Below are 21834 nucleotides of genomic sequence, written 5' to 3'. Positions count from 1 at the left end.
TTTATGCCAAAAGATTGTCTGAATGGGGCATGCTGGGACTTAAAATGGGCGCGGAAAGATCATGCACGGTTTCCAAAAGGTTAAACACCTGACTAGACGAGAGGCTGCAATAAAACAGAATCAGTGCTTGAATTTTAATTGCACAAAGACACCAAACCTTACAAGGAAGCCCGTGTCTTTCCAGTGAAATTAATTTCAACACTAACATTACAAACACAGCACTGAAGGTCGCGCAGCAGAGTTCAGCCCGCTGTGAACCGAGTCTGGTGATTATTTCCTGTATCCAGCAGCAGCTAACGGTCACTGCGATGAGTCGTCCGTGGACAGAGTGTGAAGTTAACACCAGCCAAGTGTTGGAAAGCTCCTAACAGCAAGGTCAGCCTGTTAACCGTACGCTGACATAACCTCGGCTCTGAAGCCGCCGTGTGATGCGTCACTTTGGGAGGAATTACAAAACACATTAAAAAAAGTAATAATAACTCTGTTTAGCTTTTGAAGAAATACCACAAATAACTGTTTGGAACCAAAGGTTTAAGGAGGACCTGAAATCTCCACTACGGCCTCAGTGTGTGTTCACCTGCAGCCAGTTGTGAGTCTTTCACCCCGACTGTTTCCCCCTTCTGCTTCAGTTGCAGGAGGAGCCTTTTAGACCAGTTTGAGATCCAGAGGTCTGTTCTAAAATACTGCAGTAATTGGCTTGAGAGCGAAGGCTCTTGAACCTCAGCGTGACTGAAGTGACTCGTGACACCGGATGCTGGTTTGTGGCGTTGCCCCTCCATCTGTGAGCAGGTGCAGGTGAATTATTTCTCCTTTAAGCGCTGCATGCTGAAGAGAAAACTGCATCTTTACTTTTATTGTCGACAACAGACACATCGCGGTGACAGTACGGGCTCGTGGGAGTCCAACAAAGCAATACAGATCATTAAATTCCCCCTATTGGTACCTGGAGGGTCACAAAACAGCTTCCTGAAGTCCTTCCTGGTTGGCTCACATTTCTAAAATGACTTCAAACAGGAATTGCGGAAGCTGATGAGCATTTTGATACCCAGCATGCCCCAATGGACCAATGGTTTCCCATAAAATAAGTAATTTTTGCATTTTTGAACTGAACGACACAGTTTGTTGACTGAAACTCCTTCCCTACAGGCCAAGACTTTGTTTTATTGTGATTGTTGTTGCAGATTCTGATTCTTTAGGCCCTAATCGTTCCAAAAAGGTCTCTTATCGGTATGTGGGCTGTTGTTACCATGCAGTTTAAAAAGCTCTGGGACCGCTCGAGGAGGCATTTTTGGGGAATAACTCAAGTATTAGAACTCATTTGGGGTTCAGACTACTTGAACAAGAGGTACTGGGGCTCAGAAGGTTTAATTCAAGTTGACACCGGCAGCCTTTCACTCTGACATTAGGCCACTTCAAGGGTCTGAACCATTCAAGGCTTCGTAGAGTTTTTGAAGAAACGCCCGTCATTCAGGTCAAACCTCTTCATTGAGACGAATCGACATCCTCGTCCACAACTAACTAACTGCATTGCTTTGCAATTGATCACTTCTTCTGCTTTTTAACCACAATCCATAATATAATCCAGAATATAACACGGTGAGCGTTTAAAACCATTAAGATACCCCCCTACAGTTAGTAGACCTCGACCTTCAATGATGGGAACATCCCTTCAGACATGGATCAGTACAAACACCTCGTAGATACAGCAGCCACTGGGAGCGACCGCCGCCGCCATCTTGTATTTCTGTCTACAGATGACATCGGCCTCCTGGAGCTACGAGTGGGTGAAGCCCAAATCCCACAGGCTGAAAGCTGACAACGCCCGCTCCATCTCGAAGGCGGCACCAGCGTTATTTGCATTTTTACACATCAGGACCTAAACGCATCATTTTGAATGCTCGGCGCGTCTGTGTGTCCAACGGCGTTCTCGTGTGAATCGACGGCTGATTGAGAGAAACAATCAGCGAGCGCCTCATTACGGAGATCGCTGCCATCTGACGAGTAAATAGATCCCACCGGCTTATTGATTAAGCTCCACAGATTTACCGACGCGCAATATTTCACTAATAAAGCAGCGCGGCTCGCCGCTCCAAAGCAACGAGAGCAGCACAACAGTTTGTGTTACTTTGTGATTCATTTGACACAATTTCTGTGCAAATCTTCTTTTCCATAAATGAGTTCCTCAAAGAACCTTTATTTAGCTGAAGAACCGTTTGAACAGGGTTCTTTAGCTGAAGAACCGTTTGAACAGGGTTCTTCATCAAACTTTTTTTCCTTTAAGTTCTTCAAAGAACGAGAAATCATGTCTTAAAGAACAATTTGTTGAAGGTTCTTTGGGGAAACTTTTATAGGTTCTCTGAACAACTATTTAAGAAACTGGTTCTTAAAGAACCATGGTTTGAAAGGTTCTTCCAAGAACCAGAAATGGTGCCTTAAGGAACCAGAAATGGTGTCTGAAAAAACATTTGTTGACGGTTCTTTGAGGAACCTTTATACGTTCTCTGAAGAACTATTTAAGAAAATTGTTCTTTAAAGAACCCCAGTTTGAAAGGTTCTTTGTGGAACCAGAAATGGTGTCTGAAAAAACATTTGTTGACGGTTCTTTGAGGAACCTTTATTGGTTCTCTGAGGAACTATTTAATAAAATGACTCTTTAACGAACGCTGGTGTGAAAGGTTCTTCAAAGAACCAGAAATGGTGTCTTGAAGAACAATCTGTTGAAGGTTCTTTGAGGAACCTTTTATAGGTTCTCTGAAGAATTATTTAAGAAAATCGTTCTTTAAAGAACCCCAGTTTGAAAGGTTCTTTGTGGAACCCGAAATGGTGACTCAAAAAAACATTTTTAGAAGGTTCTTTGAGGAACCTTTATATGTTTTCTGAAGGACTCTTTAAGAAAGTGTCCCTTTAAAGGACGATATTTTTAAAGGTTCTTTGTGGAACCAGTAATGGTTCCTTTATGGATTCACTCTAAAGAACCATTTTCGGTTCCAGATGGCTCCGTTGAGATTGTGTAGATTGATGCAACTTGATGAAACGTTGCGTTCTGCATCATTTGTTGTATTTTCAGCTCTCTGCATGTGAGCGTCTGGGTCTTGAGACTCGCCCCTCGTCTCGGAGAACGTGTGCGTTCTCATTAGTCGACGGCATCAGGTGTTAATTGTCTTCGTGTTCTTCGGTAAACAGTGTTGTTGCCGAAGATGGGCTGTTGTTTTTGTTTTTTTCAAATTGTGAAAAGCCTAATTATGGTTTATAATTGGAACATTGTTTGCTCGGAGAACGCGGCGCTGACCGGCCGACGGAGCCGTCGTGACTATCGGAGAACTTCAGTGTAATCAGCGTCATTGTTCTCCTGCGTCGCTTTGATTGCTCGCGTGGCTTCGTCTGCGTCGGACGTTCATTCTTCATCCCGACAGACGTCAACGCCTCGACGCGTTTCCAGAGGCTTTTGTCCAAATTCAGGGACGTTTGCGCAACGCTTCAGAGGAACCCGACACCTGAGGGATGAGCTCTCCAGAGTGGTACAGGAGGAAGAGGAGGAGGAGGAAGAGGAGGAACCGGGAGTTAATCAATAAAGATGTTTAATCCTGTTAAATGATCAACTTCTCCGTTTGTCTTTCAGGCCAATAAACTTCGAACCAAGACCCTGCACAACACTCTCAACCCCGTCTGGAGCGAGACGCTGACCTACTACGGCATCACCGACGAGGATATGGTCCGAAAAACACTCAGGTGGGTCGTCTGGAGCTCCTGGAGAGGAAGACTGGGAGGAAAAGGAGGATGGGAAGGAGGAAAAGAGGGAGAAGGGACACCTGGAAAGGATGAAGGAAAGTGTGGCATGAAAGAATGAGGAAGAAAGTAGAGAAGAACGGTGTGATACAATTAAAGGAAAGGAAAGAAAGAAAGAAAGAAAGAAAGGAAGACTAAAGAGTCATTAAAGCAATGGAAGAGATGGAAGAGGGGAAGAAAAGGAGAGGGATGGAATGGAGAAAGGAAACAAGAGGAATGAAAGGGGAGGAAAGGACAGGAAGTGAATTAAAGGAATGGAAGGAAAGGACAGGAAGGAAACAAAATGAGTGGAAGGGGATAAAAAGAAGGAAGTGAATTAAAGGAATGGAAGGGAAGGAAATGAGAGGAATGAAAGAGGAGGAAAGGAAGGAATGGAAGGAAAGGACAGAAAGGAAAAAAGAGGTATAGAAGGGAAGGAAATGAAGGAAGTGAGAGGATTGGAAAAGAAAGAAAGATATGAAGTGAATTAAAGGAATGGAAGTGACTGAATAGAAAGTAAATGAAAGGAATAGAAGCGGAAGGGGAAGAAAGGTAGGAAGCGAACTAAAGGAATTAAAGGAAATGATAGGAATGAAACGGGAGGAAAGGAAAGAACAAACAACAGAAATAAGAGGAAAAGAAGGAGAGGAAAGATAGGAAGTGGATTAAAGGAATGAAGTTAATGAAAGCAATGAACGAGTGTGAAGCAATGGAGCTGATGAGAGGAATGAATGAAAAGAAAAGACAATGAAGGGAATGAAACAAGGATGAAAAGGACAAAGAGGAAAAGGGGGAAGAATTATAAAGAACGGGAGATATAAAATATGCTTTTCCATGTTCCCGTATATTTAAGCTTCAGATCTTTTTGGAGGTTTTCGACCTCTTCAGGAAGCGGAGACGTCTGAACCTTTTTCATTCGTTTTTTTTCCGCGTTCATCCCGTGTTTTCCTCCTTCACTCCATTTCACCAGCGTCCCGTTGCCTCGCCCCCCCGATCCGTTTCAGGGAAATCCTTTTGTTTGTGTAATCTCCAAACAGCACGTTGTGTGGTGTGAGATAACTTCCCGTGTGTGTGTGTGTGTATGTGTGTGTGTGTGTTGTTTGTACTTCACAACAACAGCTGAGAATAGACTGCGGAGCGGCAGCAGCAGTGTTTGCTTCTCGTGGTGAATGCGACGCCGTTACGCAACGCGAGTGTTACTTCACGGTTCTGCGCTCCTTTATTTTTACCAAAGTGTGAACGCTGGAGTAGAAGTAGGTTACACAATCACACGCGTAATCGTTACGGTGTGTGTTTCCTCTGTGAGCGAGGACGGCCGCATGCTGTGGAGGGTTCTCATCTCGCTTTAGTTTTCTGTTCAACCCCCAACAATACAAGTCGCTACCGTGTGTGTGTGTGTGTGTGTGTGTGTGTGTGTGTGTGTTCCTTCTCTTCGCCTACAGGTGGGCCTTCCTGCTAGACGCAGCAGAGTTGTGTGTTTGTTGTACAGCCAGAGGAACGGATCGGCGTGGCGGCCATGTTTAGCCTCTTGGTCTTTCTGTTGTGCTCTTGGTCCAGAACTAAATGATCTTTAAACCACTTGAAAACCAAACCCCCAGGGGAGGAGAGACTGAGCGATGGTCTTTAGTTCTCTGAAGAACTATTTTATGAAGTGGTTTGAAAGGTTCTCCAAAGAACCAGAAATGGTGCCTTGAAGAACCATTTGTTGAAGGTTCTTTGAGGCACATTTATAGGTTCTTTGAAGAACTATTTAATGAAATGGTTCATTAAAGTACGCTGGTTTGAAAGGTGCTTTGTGGATCCAGAAATGGTGCCTTGAAAAAACATTTGCTGAAGGTTCTTTGAGGAACCTTTATAGGTTACCTGATGGAACTATTTCATGTAACGGTTGTTCAAAGAACCCTGGTTTGAAAGGTTCTTCAAAGAACCAGGAATGGTTCATTCAAAAAACACCTTTGAAGCTTCTTTGAGGAACCTTTAAAGAACTATTTAATAACATAGTTTGTTAAAGGACCCTGGTTTGAAAGGTTCTTTGTGGAACCAGAACTGGTGCCTTGAAAAAACATTTGTTGAAGGTTCTTTGAAGCACCTTTTCTAGGTTCTCTGAAGAACTCTTTAATGAAGTAGCTCGTGTCAATGCTTTGCAGATATATTGTGGTTATTTTGTTCTGCGGAGCAGGAACAATAAGCAACACAACAGAGACATCGGGCAACTTCTCAGAGACGAGATCAGACTTCCCAAATCTAACGATCTACTCGCAGAACGGCGTCTTCATTAACCGTCAAGACTCAGGAAAAGACATCCTGAGGCACGTCACTGTCTTTTATCTTCTGATGTGCATCCAGCAGCAGCTGTCCGTGCACTGCGGCAGATGAGTTATTTTAGTATTTATTGTGCTTTCTTCGTGATTCTAATTACGCCGCGTCGACGGCGCTAATTCCTTGTTACTCGAACCACCGGCTGCACAAAACGCTTCATGTTTCCCTCCGCGCGGCGGCTGATTATGTGGGAGAAAAAAAAACACTTGAAACCGTCACTAAACACTCGGGAGCCGGGCGGCGTGCGTCACGCCATGTGGAGAGGCCGCGAGTGCAAACACGGGGAACTCGCCCTCTGCTTTTATTGAAGACGTAGATCTGCCGAGAGCGACGTTCTCCCACGCCAATTATTGACATTCATGAAGAAAAATGTAATGAAACGGTGACGAGGAATATAGATCTCGGGTCCGGAGAGCAGAAGACGATACTGTACGGGAGCTGAACCGCCTTTCAGCTCGTCCATCGCTTGTTATCTCTCCGACGCAGACGTACTGCGGAACCTCTGAATCTTCTTTTTCGATGATTGAAGAAAACACACTTTACCGTCTTCAAAGGGACGTCGTCACGCACGGAAAGCAGCGTCGTCTTTATGCGGGAAACGGACGGGGAATTAGCACGTTATAGAAATAATAAGTAAACAAGACTGAACGCGGCGGCGCGGTTCAACCCGAGCGGCACGAATCGAGTCAACGAGATCGGCACGGCGAGATGTGTTGGACGGAAAGTTGTGATTTGGTTTTGAATTCACTTGCAGTGAGCAGAACATCGTGTTTTTTTCCCTCTTCTATCACCGAGACCCGCGGTGCCCAAACGCAACGTTTGGAAAGAGCTTTTATTTTGAAAAATGGCCGGATACATCCGTCTGTGCGTCTAAGTCAATTTATTAAGTGTTATATTTATTAAGTCATCTTTATAACGTCATATTTATTACATCATATTTATGACGTCACATTTATTACATCATAATATTATGAAATATTTATGACGTCACATTTATCACGTCACATTTATTACGTGTCATATTTATCGGCCACATCTTGAGGGCTGGTCCGTGATAAGGTCAGGTACCGCTGCTCGAGACGTATCGCTGTGTGTGTGTGTGTGTGTGTGTGTGTGTGTGTGTGTGTGTGTGTGCCGATCGAGTCTAACAAAAGTCTGATGAACTCCTCGGCTGCTGAAGCTCCGGGGCTTTGCGTTGGGCTTTGTGGAGGCGGAGCCAGCGCTTCGATAGTGAAGTGAAAACAGAGGCTTGAATCCCTGAGAAGGAGGATGATGGACTCCAGGTTGTAAATGTTTTTACGTTGTGCACAGCTTTCCCCGCTCAGCGGCAGGACTTTCACTCATCCAGCCTTCGCTTCCTCCTCATCCTCCTGCCGCTCTGCTCTTCTCCTCTCGCAGGATTTCCGTGTGCGATGAGGACAAATTCCGACACAACGAGTTCATCGGGGAAACGCGAATCCCGCTCAAGAAGCTGAAGCCCAACCAAATCAAAAACTTCAACAACTGCCTGGAGAAACAACTCCCTGTAAGTCTGGAGCGCCACTCCGTACCTGAGCTTTAGAGGCCGCTGGTCACCTGACTGAGGTTTAAATACACATGAAAAACTTCCTTTTACTACAAGTATCGCATGAAGTCATGTTTGAATGATCTTTGCTCCATATTCTCTTATACTCATTCTATTCATTGCAAGACAATTAAATACTCTAGTATATACTACTCTAGTGTATACTACACCATACAATACTCTAGTATATACTACTCTAGTGTATACTACTCAAAGGTAATTTTTACCATGCACTAGTCCAGTATATACTACTCCAGTGTATTCTATACCTTATACTACTCTAGTGTATACTACTCTAGTGTATACTACACCTTACACTACTCCAGTATATACTACTCTAGTGTATACTACACCTTACACTACTCCAGTATATACTACTCTAGTGTATACTACACCTTACACTACTCTAGTGTATACTACTCTAGTGTATACTACACCTTACACTACTCTAGTGTATACTACTCTAGTGTATACTACACCTTACACTACTCTAATGTATACTACTCTAGTGTATACTATTACTCAACTATATATGACACTGTACACTACTCCAGTATAGTGTATATACTACTCCAGTGTAGACTACACCACTCCAGTATATACTACACTATATACTTAAGTATATACTTCATACTGCATTATATGATTCTCTATATTATACAATGCTTTGTTATACCATGCTATACTTTATTGTACACTATAATAAATCATACACCAGACTATACTACTCTAGTACACATGCTGTACTATATAATATAATAATCCATTATATACTACACTACTGCCTTACATACATTGCAAAAATGAAAGTGAAATATGAATAAATTATACAAGAAGCGCCTTTCTGACATTTAAAATGTATGTTTTTTTATTGGTCACACCTCTTTTTATTTTTTTCCCCGATATAAAAGTCGCTTACTGTGATTTAATGTGAACGGCTGTACAGGAAAAGGGCTTTTTTTTTTATTCTCAAGTGATTATTATAATGATGAAAACCAACATTTCTTGCCGATTCACTGTTGTGTGTCGAGAAAATACAGAAACCATGCCGGACCGTTGGCATTGATAAGTCTGGTTTTAATTAACGCTGTTCACAGGAACAGCATGTGATTGGAAACTAATTGAAAAACCCAGAAAAAAAACGAAATTGAGATTAAAAAAAGCAGCAGTTATCTTGTTTTGCAGCCGGAACAAGATCCCCCCCAAAAAAGACCCGATAGCTCTGCACATAACAAGCTTTAAATCTGCAATAATGTACATGTCAACAATTACATGCTGCTAAGTGCAAGAAAAACATCGACACGAACAACGTACACAAGATGTTCCTTTGGGTTTTGAGTGGGGGAGCGGGAGTGCTTATGTTTTATGAGAACATGAGAGTGGAGTGGAGTATCATTGAACTGTGATTGAACATCCTTTTTTAAATTGCCTACACACAAGAAAGAAAGAATAAAAAAGGGGGAAATACTGTGTAATTCTGGATCATATGTAAACACAGAGTACACAGCGATGCCTCGTTGCTCCTGTGAAACAGCATCCAGAAATAATAAACAGGCTCGTATGAAACGGCCACGGCACATTTGCCGCTCTACGCCGATGATGGTTTTGTCACGGTTTATTTAATGCGAGTACATGTTATACTTCCATACGGACTGTATGTTGAATGTGTGACGACAGAGGAATAGTGACCAGAGAGCACACTGCTGGTGTCAAAAACCTGGATTTTTTTTCTAGTAGCAGCAAGCTCAAATTGTGGCACCGGCACCTCATAGAGGCATATCCGGTTGCACCTGGCGGCATGTCCGGTTCCCACCTCAGATGACGGCATCTACTCGCAGATGCCCCGGCATCTGCGAGGAGATGGTCCGGCATCTGCGAGGAGATGATCCGGCATCTGCGAGGAGATGGTCCGGCATCTGCGAGGAGATGGTCCGGCATCTGCGAGCAGTTGCCACTAATTGCGTAGCGCCACTTCCGGTTCCCACTGCAAATGCCGTAAGTGGCGCTACGTAATTAGGTGCAACTCCTTGCAGATGCCGGGGCACCTTTTCACACATGCCCTGGCATCTCGTAGATGTGCCGGACCATCTCCTCGTAGATGCCGGACCATCTCCTCGTAGATGCTGGGCATCTACGAGGAGATGGTCCGGCATCTGCGAGCAGTTGCCACTAATTACGTAGCGCCACTTCCGTAGTGCCATAAGTGGCGCTACGTTATTAGTGGCACCTCCTCGCAGATGCCACGGCATCTCGTAGATGTGCCGGACCATCTCCTCGCAGATGCCCCGGCATCTCAGGTGGGAACCGAACCTGCTGCCACGTGGAACCAGATCTGTCTCTATGAGGTGCAACAATTTGAGCTTGCCCCCTCTCTTTTTTTCCATATTTGTGTGTATGAAATCATTAGAGGTGTTTTTATGTGTCTCTGCACCTTTGTGGTGTTATTATCATCTGAAAAGGCTATTTACACTTCTGTCGGCGCTGATATCTCACTAACGAGGACTCGCGTAGCCTCCACCGCCAACACCCGGACGCCATGTTTCCGGCTGTCTACCTTCACCTTGACGAAAATGTGAACATTTTACCTCCAAACGGCTTCAAATAGCAGCTTTTCCACGGCGAAGATTGGATGGGTTTACTGTACACATGCTCTTAATTCTTCAATTGCACTTCCCTCTCAGGAAGTGTAAGCCTGGATCTAGTCGCTCAGAGCGTCACAGCGTGCAGCGGTGGCTTTTACAGCAGATGTTTGTGTCAAACTCCATCGCTGTTGTTTGCTTTTTTTATTTCCTGCTATTTCAGACCACCCTTGTCAAATGTCTCACCCTGGCAACGGGGAGTGTAAAGCACAGCCCGGCCATCTTCACATAGAAATGCTTCAAGGCAAAGTGAAGCTATGACGGATGCTGGTTACAGAGAGAGAGAAAGCGAGAGAGAGGGCGAGAGAGAGAAGCAAAGACAATTTCTGCTGCGCTCGCTCTTGAAGTAGCAGATAAGGAGTTCTGTCTCCACACAGGATGTTCTGGATGCTGAAGGAGAATAGAGCAATGTAATCATCTCGGCCAGCGAGCGAGCGAGCGGTGCCGTCTTTAAGCCTCTTTTCCCGCCCGACGAAAACAAACCGACGCCCGCGAACATCTGTCTTTTAGCGGGAAAGGTTATACGATCAGCTTTTTGGGTTTCCGGGACAGTCGTGAGCGCGTTAACCGCCGGCGTTGGAAACCCGACGGCCGTTTTCTGTCGCAATGCTTTGTGGCGAGCGTTGGATTTGCATATGTAGGTAGGAAAAATGTAGGTTTGTCAAAAAAAAAAAAGTCCAAAATTTGTGTCAACTTTTTTTTCAAAAATCAATTTTCACAAAATATTTGGGTCAAAATTTTTAGGTCAAAATTTTTTTTTCCCCAAATCTATTTTCACAAAATTTTTGGGTCAAATTTTTGGGTCAAAATTTTTTGGTCAAAATTTTTGGTCAACATTTTTTTTTTTGCAAAAATGAATTGTAACAATTTTTTTGCAAAAATCAATTTTCACAAAATTTTTGGTTCAAAATTTTTGGTCAAAATTTTTGGTTCAAAATTTTTGGTCAAAATTTTTGGACAATTTCAACAATTTCCGAAGATTTCGCGCCACAAATAGACGCCTCAATAACCAATCCAGATGTGCAATTAAAACAACAACACTGTGTATTCCATGGTTATACATATGTTCAAGAGTATCTACACCTTAATATACTCGTTTAAACCTTTGACAAAGGCAGCGCGAGGAGCAGATCCACTTTCTGTTTTCTGTCGCAATGCTTTGTGGCAGCGATCGTTGAATTTGCATATTGAGGAAAAATGTAGGTTTGTCCAAAAAAAAAGTCCAAAATTTGTGTCAACTTTTTAAAAAAAAAATAAAATTTGGGGTCAAAATTTTTGGGTCAAAATATTTTGTCAATTTTTGGGTCAAAATTTTTGGTCAATTTTTTTTCCAAAAATTAATTTTCACAAAATTTTTGGGTCAATATTTTTGGGTCAAATTTTTTGGGTCAAAAATTTTTGGCCAAAATTTTTTGGGTCAAAAATTTTTGGCCAAAATTTTTGGTCAATTTTTTTGCAAAAATCAATTTTGACAATTTATTTTTCAAAAATCAATTTTCACAAATGTTAGGTTCAAAATGTTTTGGTCAAAATTTTTTGTCAAAATGTTTTGGTCATAATTTTTTGGTCAAAATATTTTGTAAATTTTTAGGTCAAAATTTTTGGTCAATTTTTGGGTCAAAATTTTTTGGTCAATTTTTTTTTGCAAAAATCAATTTTGACAATTTTTTTTTCCAAAAATCTATTTTCACAATATTTCAGGTTCAAAATTTTTTGTCAAAATTTTTTGGTGAAAATTTTTTGGTCAACATTTTTTTTGTTGCAAAAATGAATTGTAACAATTTTTTTGCAAAAATCAATTTTCACAACATTTTTGGTTCAAAATTTTTGGTCAAAATTTTTGGACAATTTCAACAATTTCCGAAGATTTCGCGCCACAAATAGACGCTCAATAACCAATCCAGATGTGCAATTAAAACAACAACACTGTGTATTCCATGGTTATACATATGTTCAAGAGTATCTACACTTTAATATACTCGTTTAAACCTTTGACAAAGGCAGCGCGAGGAGCAGATCCACTTTCTGCTCTCGCGTTAACCGGCGGCGGTCGAAACCCAACGGCCGTTTTCTGTCGCAATGCTTTGTGGTGGCGATAGTTGAATTTGCATATCGAGGAAAAATGTAGGTTTGTCAAAAAAAAAGTCAAAAATTTGTGTCAACTTTTTTTTTTTTTTTTTAAATTTTGGGGTCAAAATATTTTGGGTCAATTTTAAAAAAAAATAAAAAAATTTCACAAAATTTTTGGGTCAACATTTTTGGGTCAAAATTTTTTGGTCAATTTTTTTGCAAAAATCAATTTTGACATTTTTTTTAAAAAAAATCAATTTTCACAAATTTTAGGTTAAAAATTTTTGGTCAAAATTTTTTGGTCAATTTTTTGGTCAAAATATTTTGGTCAATTTTTTTTTGCAAAAATCTATTTTGACATTTTTTTTCCAAAAATCAATTCTCACATATTAGGTTTACAATTTTTGGTCAAAATTTTTTTTCAAACTTTTTGGACAATTTCAATGATTTCCGAAGATTTCGCACCACAAATAGACGCCTCAATAACCAATCCAGATGTGCAATTAAAACAACAACACTGTGTATTCCATGGTTATACATATGTTCAAGAGTATCTACACTTTAATATACTCGTTTAAACCTTTGACAAAGTCAGCGCGAGGAGCAGATCCACTTTCTGTTTTCTGTCGCAATGCTTTGTGGCGGCGATCGTTGAATTTGCATATCGAGGAAAAATGTAGGTTTGTCCAAAAAAAAAGTCCAAAATTTGTGTCAACTTTTTTTTTAAAAAAGATCAATTTTGGGGTAAAATTTTTGGAGTCAAAATATTTTGTCAAAATTTTTGGGTCAAAATTTTTGGTCAATTTTTTTTTCAAAAAATTAAGTTTCACAAAATTTTTGAGTCAAAATTTTTTGGTCAACATTTTTGCAAAAATCAATTTTGACAATTTATTTTTCAAAAATCAATTTTCACAAATTTTAGGTTCAAAATTTTTGGTCAAAATTTTAGGTTCAAAATTTTTGGTCAAAATTTTTTGTCAAAATGTTTTGGTGAAAAATTTTTGGTCAGGTTTTTTGCAAAAATCAATTTTGACAATTTTTTTTCCAAAAATCAATTTTCACAACATTTTAGCTTCAAAATTTTTGGTCAAAATTTTTTGGTCAACATTTTTTGTCAAACCATTTGGACAATTTCAATGATTTCCGAAGATTTCGCACCACAAATAGACGCCTCAATAACCAATCCACATGTGCAATTAAAACAACAACACTGTGTATTCCATGGTTAAACATATGTTCAAGAGTATCTACACCTTAATATACTTGTTTAAACCTTTGACAAAGGCAGCACGAGGAGTGGATCCACTCTTTCTGCTCTCACCTTTCACAATAAAAGCCCTCGGCAATACACAAAGTAATATTGGGCTTTTTCATGTCAGTGCATAGAGGCCTTAGAACCCCGGTTTGAGAGTTTAAAAGAAAGACAGAAGCAGATATAGAAGAAGAAGCATCCATCGTACCATTGTCACGTCTACTGTGAGACACCATAAAAAAAACATGAAGGAGTTCAACTGCACACCATTCACACTCGGAAAAGAGCTCAGATTTTGGAGGGAAAAGTGTATTAACGGTGGATTTTGCCCAACAGCAGAGCAGTTTGACTGTCCAGCTCATAAACAAGTCAGTCAGCCTGTGAGCTTGAACAAATGGACCTGTCACACTTTGAAATGTAGTTCAAGAAATGCAGGAAGAAGGAAAGAAAAACCTTTTACCAAACCATTATAAATGAATGTATCTTCTATGTGAACTCTGGGCAAAAGGACCACCGTAAAAAAGATTAAACCGCTCTCATGGAAGACAGAGGAAGCTGTATATGTTTTGGTAATCTCAAGGTAGCCGGGCAGCTGTAAACGTTGTGACTATTCACCCATTTTTGGAGTCGGCCAGCCTCCACATTGGATCGGCCCTGAGCATTGGCACGAGTATCTGTCGAGGGCCCGAACAGTGTCGCAGCCAGCAGCCTAATCTGGCAATGAATCTTGGATCAGTGAGTCTGTGCAGTACATTTCTCTATTCCCGCGGCTCAGCTGGACAATGAGAGGCTTAACTGTAAGAGACGGCCATGAATTTGAACCTCGCCCTGCAGGTTTAATTCCTGTTTTTGTCAAACAGTTTCATTGGAGCGCATGTAAACCAGTGAAGATCGGCACAAGCAATAGTGTTGCTACGGTGCTGAGTTGCTGGACAAGGCACAAAACAAAAAAAAAGATTGTGGCTCAATTAGTGCGAGGGTTGTTCTGCCTCCAACCAAGCCTAAAATGCTGGATGCGCACCAATCCGATAGCACGTTATATCATTTATTAGCTCATTTACGCTACAAAGACACAATAACAACATATGTCACTCGCTACATCCTGCAGGGTTGTGCAACTTTCATGATTAGCTACGGTAAAAACTATCACTGCATCGGAAATCAATGGAAGTAGTTGCAATTTGGCAATATTTAAAATAAGAAAATATGTCAAATTATCACCTGCCGGTGTTCGAACCACCGATACTCTGATTGAAGGACGAGCCTGCTCACAACTGAGCCACAAAAATAATTAAATTTTAACAATCGCTATCAGTAGTCAAGTTCTCCTTTCCCTCCTGGAATGAAAAGGGAAACGTTTTTTTTTGTTGCCGGGAAAAAAAAGGCAACGAGAAAAAAAAAAAAAAAAGTTTCCCACCGATTTATTTATTTTTTTTTGGCCCTAATTTTTTATTTTTTTTTTGGTTCTAATTTTTTTTTGTGGCGGAATTGCGCTTCCATATATTTCACATTCGACAACAAAAACATTTTTTGCTGCGTTTTTTTGACTTGAAGTCACCGGGTCTCCGTTCATAAAAGATGATGTCATATATTTTGACATTGAATTAAAAATGATTGATGAGATTGGATTGATGGTGCGTTTGTGAGTTTTTGACTGTTAATCTCTTGATTTGTAGTAGTTTCAAATGTTTTTTTACTGAGAAATTTGCTATTAGCTATTGTGACATAGAAACATGTTCCTCATGGAGAGACTTGTGTTCTTCTTATGTAGACTTGTGTTCCTCATGTAGAGACTTGTGTTCCTCATGTAGACTTGTGTTCTTCTTATATAGACTTGTGTTCCTCATGTAGAGACTTGTGTTCCTCATGTAGAGACTTGTGTTCCTCATGTAGACTTGTGTTCCTCATGTAGACTTGTGTTCCTCAGGTAGACTTGTGTTCCCCATGTAGACTTGTGTTCCTCATGTAGAGACTTGTGTTCCTCATGTAGAGACTTGTGACTTGTGTTCCTCATGTAGAGACTTGTGACTTGTGTTCCTCATGTAGAGACTTGTGACTTGTGTTCCTCATGTAGAGACTTGTGACTTGTGTTCCTCATGTAAAGACTTGTGACTTGTGTTCCTCATGTAGAGACTTGTGACTTGTGTTCCTCATGTAGAGACTTGTGACTTGTGTTCCTCATGTAGAGACTTGTGTTCCTCATGTAGAGACTTGTGACTTGTGTTCCTCATGTAGAGACTTGTGACTTGTGTTCCTCATGTAGAGACTTGTGACTTGTGTTCCTCATGTAGAGACTTGTGACTTGTGTCTCCGTTCATAAAAGATGATGTCATATATTTTGACATTGAATTAAAAATGATTGATCAGATTGGATTGATGGTGCGTTTGTGAGTTTTTGACTGTTAATCTCTTGATTTGTAGTAGTTTCAAATGTTTTTTTACTGAGAAATTTGCTATTAGCTATTGTGACATAGAAACATGTTCCTCATGGAGAGACTTGTGTTCTTCTTATGTAGACTTGTGTTCCTCATGTAGAGACTTGTGTTCCTCATGTAGACTTGTGTTCCTCATGTAGACTTGTGTTCTTCTTATATAGACTTGTGTTCCTCATGTAGAGACTTGTGTTCCTCATGTAGAGACTTGTGTTCCTCATGTAGAGACTTGTGTTCCTCATGTAGAGACTTGTGTTCCTCATGTAGACTTGTGTTCCTCATGTAGACTTGTGTTCCCCATGTAGACTTGTGTTCCTCATGTAGAGACTTGTGTTCCTCATGTAGAGACTTGTGACTTGTGTTCCTCATGTAAAGACTTGTGACTTGTGTTCCTCATGTAGAGACTTGTGACTTGTGTTCCTCATGTAGAGACTTGTGACTTGTGTTCCTCATGTAGAGACTTGTGACTTGTGTTCCTCATGTAGAGACTTGTGACTTGTGTTCCTCATGTAAAGACTTGTGACTTGTGTTCCTCATGTAGAGACTTGTGACTTGTGTTCCTCATGTAGAGACTTGTGACTTGTGTTCCTCATGTAGAGACTTGTGTTCCTCATGTAGAGACTTGTGACTTGTGTTCCTCATGTAGAGACTTGTGTTCCTCATGTAGAGACTTGTGACTTGTGTTCCTCATGTAGAGACTTGTGACTTGTGTTCCTCATGTAGAGACTTGTGACTTGTGTTCCTCATGTAGAGACTTGTGACTTGTGTTGCTCATGTAGAGACTTGTGACTTGTGTTCCTCATGTAGAGACTTGTGACTTGTGTTCCTCATGTAGAGACTTGTGACTTGTGTTCCTCATGTAGAGACTTGTGACTTGTGTTCCTCATGTAGAGACTTGTGACTTGTGTTCCTCATGTAGAGACTTGTGACTTGTGTTCCTCATGTAGAGACTTGTGACTTGTGTTCCTCATGTAGAGACTTGTGACTTGTGTTCCTCATGTAGAGACTTGTGACTTGTGTTCCTCATGTAGAGACCTGTGACTTGTGTTCCTCATGTAGAGACTTGTGACTTGTGTTCCTCATGTAGAGACTTGTGTTCCTCATGTAGAGACTTGTGACTTGTGTTACTCATGTAGAGACTTGTGACTTGTGTTCCTCATGTAGAGACTTGTGACTTGTGTTCCTCATGTAGAGACTTGTGTTCCTCATGTAGAGACTTGTGTTCCTCATGTAGAGACTTGTGACTTGTGTTCCTCATGTAGAGACTTGTGACTTGTGTTCCTCATGTAGAGACTTGTGACTTGTGTTCCTCTAAGCCGCTCAGGAGGTTTTAATTACAGGTTTTCTTCTCAATCTGTATGTTAAGACGTTTCAATTGATTTCTGTGTCGGTCAAAAGAGAAACTCCTCTTTCATCCTGAGATTTCACCTTTACCTTTTTTTTTCTTTCCCCTGTTTGCAGTTTCCCTGGTAACCCCTAAGGGGCTGAGTAATACCTGGAACACTTGGAATATTATTCTGTTGGGTTGCTCTGCAGCTTGTGAGTTACAGCACACAAAGAAGCAGAGAGAGAGAGAGAGAGAGAGAGAGAGAGAGAGAGAGAGAGAGAGAGAGAGAGAGAGAGAGAGAGATGTATATTTCCCTTTATCCAGCTCTGCAGCTTCATCCATTCAGCATGACGTTCGGTCGCGTCGGAGGTGTCCGGTTCTACTGTGCGTTAAATTAAATTAATGGACGTCCTCCAGCCGATCTTAATTGAGTTTCTCCTCCGGGCAACGGTGCAATTAGCTGGAAGACGTTACGCAAACACGACTGTACGGCGGTGTGTCTGTGGATGTGTAGATGTTGTGTTTGAGCAGACTGATGGGAAGAGGAACAGGAAGCTCCGTGAAGAAAACATGTTGAAGAAGAAAGATTGTGAGACCATGAGCCCTGTCACCTCCAGGATCCAGACACACACAGTTAGAGTTGTTTAGCTTGGTCTTGTTGTTTTGTGGCTCTTTGAGGTCATTTTGTGTCTTTTTGAGATCATTTGGTGTCTCTTTGAAGTCATTTTGTGTCTTTTTGAGGTAATTTTGTCTCATTGTGACCATTTTGTGTCTCCTACAAGTAATTTTGTGTCTTTTTAAAGTGATTGTGTGTCTCTTTGAGGTCATTTTGTATCTCTTTGTGATCATTTTGTGTCTCTTTTAAGTAATTTTGTGTATTTTCTAGGTCATTTTGTGTCTCTTTTAAGTCATTTTGTGTCTCTTAAGCCATTTTGTGTATTTTCTAGGTCATCTTGTGTCTCTTTGAAGTCATTTTGTGTCTTTTTGAGGAAATTTTCTGCCTTAATGAGGTCATTTTCTGTCTCTTCAAAGTAATTTTCTGTCTCTTTGTGGTCATTTTCTGTCTGTTTGAGGCCATTTTGAGTCTCAGTGTGATTTTCCGTCTTTCTGTAGTGAAGTGTTTCTTTGTTGTCAGTTTGTGTTTAATTGTAGTTGTTTTATGTCAATTAATAATGTTGCATGTTCCTTCAGTTTAATATGCATCCATTTGTTGGTATAAGTTTATAAATATAGCATTTTAATTAGTAATTAGCAAGCTACAAGCTTCAGTGGATGATCTGTGAGTGTGAAATAGAAAAGTCGACACCGAGTGCTGAAAAGATGTCAGCACTTGTCAGGTACGCCGACCTTGACACCATCCAGGCAGCCGGAGGTTTGTACTTCTCCTCCACACTCTGGTATTCCTGTCAGCCTCCTCGCGGGCCACCGACGCCCCGCAGAACGTCTCGTTAAGCGGAGACAACAGTGGGATGTCCTGAACAAACATTAAACGGCAGAAAGCTAAATGGATTTGACAGTAAACCGAGGCGGCGCGCCAGATGAAATGAAATGCCGCGTCCGCAGGTCCAGTGAGACGCCTCGTAAAAGTCATCTGTGATTCATGTGGAGAAGAGTCGGCCTCCCGGAGAGACGTGATGAGCAACCTGCTGCGGACATGTTGTTGAGCTCTGTCTCCGGGACAAAGGTTTAAGACTGAAGTCTGCGTCTGCAGAGACGTCCGGCCGGTTTTCTTCCTCGTTTTATTATTAGTATCCTGTTTCCGGATGTCATGGGCGTTGGTGTGTAGCATTTAATGTGTTGCTGAACCGCTTAGAGCTCGGTTCAAAAATGGAAAAGGAGACAAGGAGAACAATAAGACTAGGGTTTAAAAGACCAGGAGAACAATAGGGTTTGGGTTTAAAAGACCAGGAGAACAATAAGGTTTGGGTTTAAAAGACCTGGAGAACAATAGGGCTAGGGTTTAAAAGACCAGGAGAACAATAAGGTTTGGGCTTAAAAGACCAGGAGAACAATAGGGCTAGGGTTTAAAAGACCAGGAGAACAATAAGGTTTGGGTTTAAAAGACCTGGAGAACAATAGGGCTAGGGTTTAAAAGACCAGGAGAACAATAAGGTTTGGGCTTAAAAGACCAGGAGAACAATAGGGCTAGGGTTTAAAAGACCAGGAGAACAATAGGGCTAGGGTTTAAAAGACCAGGAGAACAATGGGGTTTGGGTTTAAAAGACCAGGAGAGCAATAGGGCTAAGGTTTAAAAGACCAGGAGAACAATAAGGCTAGGGTTTAAAAGACCAGGAGAACAATAGGGCTAGGGTTTAAAAGACCTGGAGAACAATAAGGTTTGGGCTTAAAAGACCAGGAGAACAATAGGGCTAGGGCTTAAAAGACCAGGAGAACAATAGGGCTAGGGTTTAAAAGACCTGGAGAACAATAAGGTTTGGGTTTAAAATGTCTAAGCTAGCGTTCCTGGTGTGATGGTTATGTCTGTTACATGTAACTGATTGAATAAATATTCAGGCGTCTTCTCACATTCTACCTTTCTGAAAAACCTTAGAAGGCTAAACTGACGAATACTTGGTGACATAGAGTCTGTGTTTGGGTTGTTTTCTGTCAGAGGAACATGCAACAGGAAGTTGTTACCACTGAAGGATTCATCTTTCTGAACTCATGTCGAGATATAAAATATTGGAGCCATACGTCTTCTGGGTTTGACTGCACCGCTCAGCTCCGGGGTGGTGAAGTCATTTGTCGTCAAGTCAATTTAATTTACATTTCCCGTAATCACAAAGTTGCCTGGAGGGGCGTCTCAATCCGGACCCCCTCGGTCCTCAGACGCTCGCCTTCGGAGACGGCGAGGAAGAGTGAGACAGGCAGGAGAAAAAAAACTAATGCATATCAATTTTAAATGGCACAAACCAAATTGAAATAACTCTCAGTCCCATTTCCACACATTTCCTTTGGTCGTGCACTTCCTCGTCGCCGTTGATAAGCGTGAAGTCGTTAAGCCTCTGAGCATTTCCTCGCTGATATGAACGCTCTTATACTGTATAAGGGGTAAAAATAAAATAATGAATGCTGGTGTGAAGTAAAAGCCCAACGCATATTCACACAATCAGCAACTGTGGGACTTTTGCTGTTAAATTGCATTTTCAAAGTCATTGGGCATAGCAGTGAAAAAAACACACAAAGCTTAAATAGCTCTTTAGGGGGGCACAAAAAATGCTTATGTAGAGTTGTTTAGCGTTGTCTTGTGGTTGTTTTGTGCCTCTTTGTGATCATTTTGTGTATTTAAAGTAATTTAGTGTCTCTTTGATGTCATTTGAGGTCGTTTTGTGTCTCTTTGTGGTCGTTTTGTTTCTGTTTGTGATCGTTTTGTGTCTCTTTGTGTCTCTTCGCGGTCATTTTGTGTTTCTTCGCGGTCATTTTGTGTCTCTTTGAGGTCGTTTTGTGTCTCTTTGAGGTCATTTTGTGCCTTTGGGAGGTCTCTCGGGAGCTTGAAGGGCTTTGTGGAGCAGTGAACGAATGCAAAAAGACCCTAAGCATTAACTATTAGGTGAAATTGACTCGTTTTATTGATAATTGTCTGATAGTTATTTTTGGGCTTGAACATGGACTTTGGTTTCAAGACCTGCAAGATTGGAATATCTTCAAAATATCTCTAAACAAGCATTTGAACCAACCAAATAAGTTATATAAGTTTATAAGTATGAGTATTACGTAGTTCAATTAGTTTAACTACTTGGAATATCTTTCGTGGAATATCTACAAATTAAGACATTTTTTTGTAGATAATTGGGCGGGGCGTGAAAAGTTTGATCTTCTGGTTAAATGTTGTGCTCATCAGTGAGAAGATGTTTGTCTCGTCTCTAAAGAACACGTCAAATTAGCGTTGATGAGGCTATTAACTCAACGGAGGTGACATCAATCAGCCAATCAGTACGCGGCTGATTTTCAGGACGCAACTGTCAAGAAGCCGCTGAAGACGTTTCATGATATCCACAAAATGCTTAACATGGCGAGAACAAAGTATTGGCGTTGGGTTACTTAACGTAACCCCGGTTCTTTGATAGCAGAGTCAAGGGTTTCACTGTGGGAATCGCCTCTCCGTGACCAACTACTTCCTCAGTTATGAAAATAAGTAAACGCTTCATCCTCTCCGCTGCAGGTCAACAAGACAGAAGACAAGTCCCTGGAGGAACGAGGACGCATCATGATCTCTCTCAAGTACAACACCCAGAAGTCCTGCCTGGTCGTGGGCATCATACGCTGCGCTCACCTCGCCGCCATGGACGCCAACGGCTTCTCCGACCCCTACGTCAAAACGTCAGTATGCCGACACGTGCAGAGCAACACGACCAGGAAAAGCATCACGTGGTTGCCTTTCATGCCACATGTCGTATAAATGTGACGCTGGTTTATTTCAAACTTAATTTCAGCGTTTGCACCATTACTTACGTCTGTAATACGTT

General features: G+C 41.3%; 1 protein-coding gene across 2 annotated transcripts in view; it reads left to right on the top strand.

Annotated features, from left to right (window-relative positions):
• The window catches only part of doc2b (double C2-like domains, beta), a 118326-nt gene that overhangs the window by 83270 nt on the left and 13222 nt on the right, over window positions 1–21834 (top strand). For both annotated transcript variants that reach the window (XM_068579853.1, XM_068579852.1), the window contains 3 exons: window positions 3620–3729; window positions 7483–7609; window positions 21531–21688. In XM_068579853.1, the coding sequence (XP_068435954.1) occupies window positions 3620–3729; window positions 7483–7609; window positions 21531–21688 (395 nt within the window). The remainder of the gene's footprint in view (window positions 1–3619; window positions 3730–7482; window positions 7610–21530; window positions 21689–21834) is intronic.

This window comes from Clinocottus analis, unplaced genomic scaffold (assembly GCF_023055335.1).
Source record: "Clinocottus analis isolate CAN_PGR_092001 unplaced genomic scaffold, fCliAna1.0.p SCAF_17, whole genome shotgun sequence".
Taxonomy (NCBI): domain Eukaryota; kingdom Metazoa; phylum Chordata; class Actinopteri; order Perciformes; family Cottidae; genus Clinocottus; species Clinocottus analis.
Note: the sequence above shows the minus strand (reverse complement) of the source record. Positions and strands in the feature narration are given on the sequence as shown.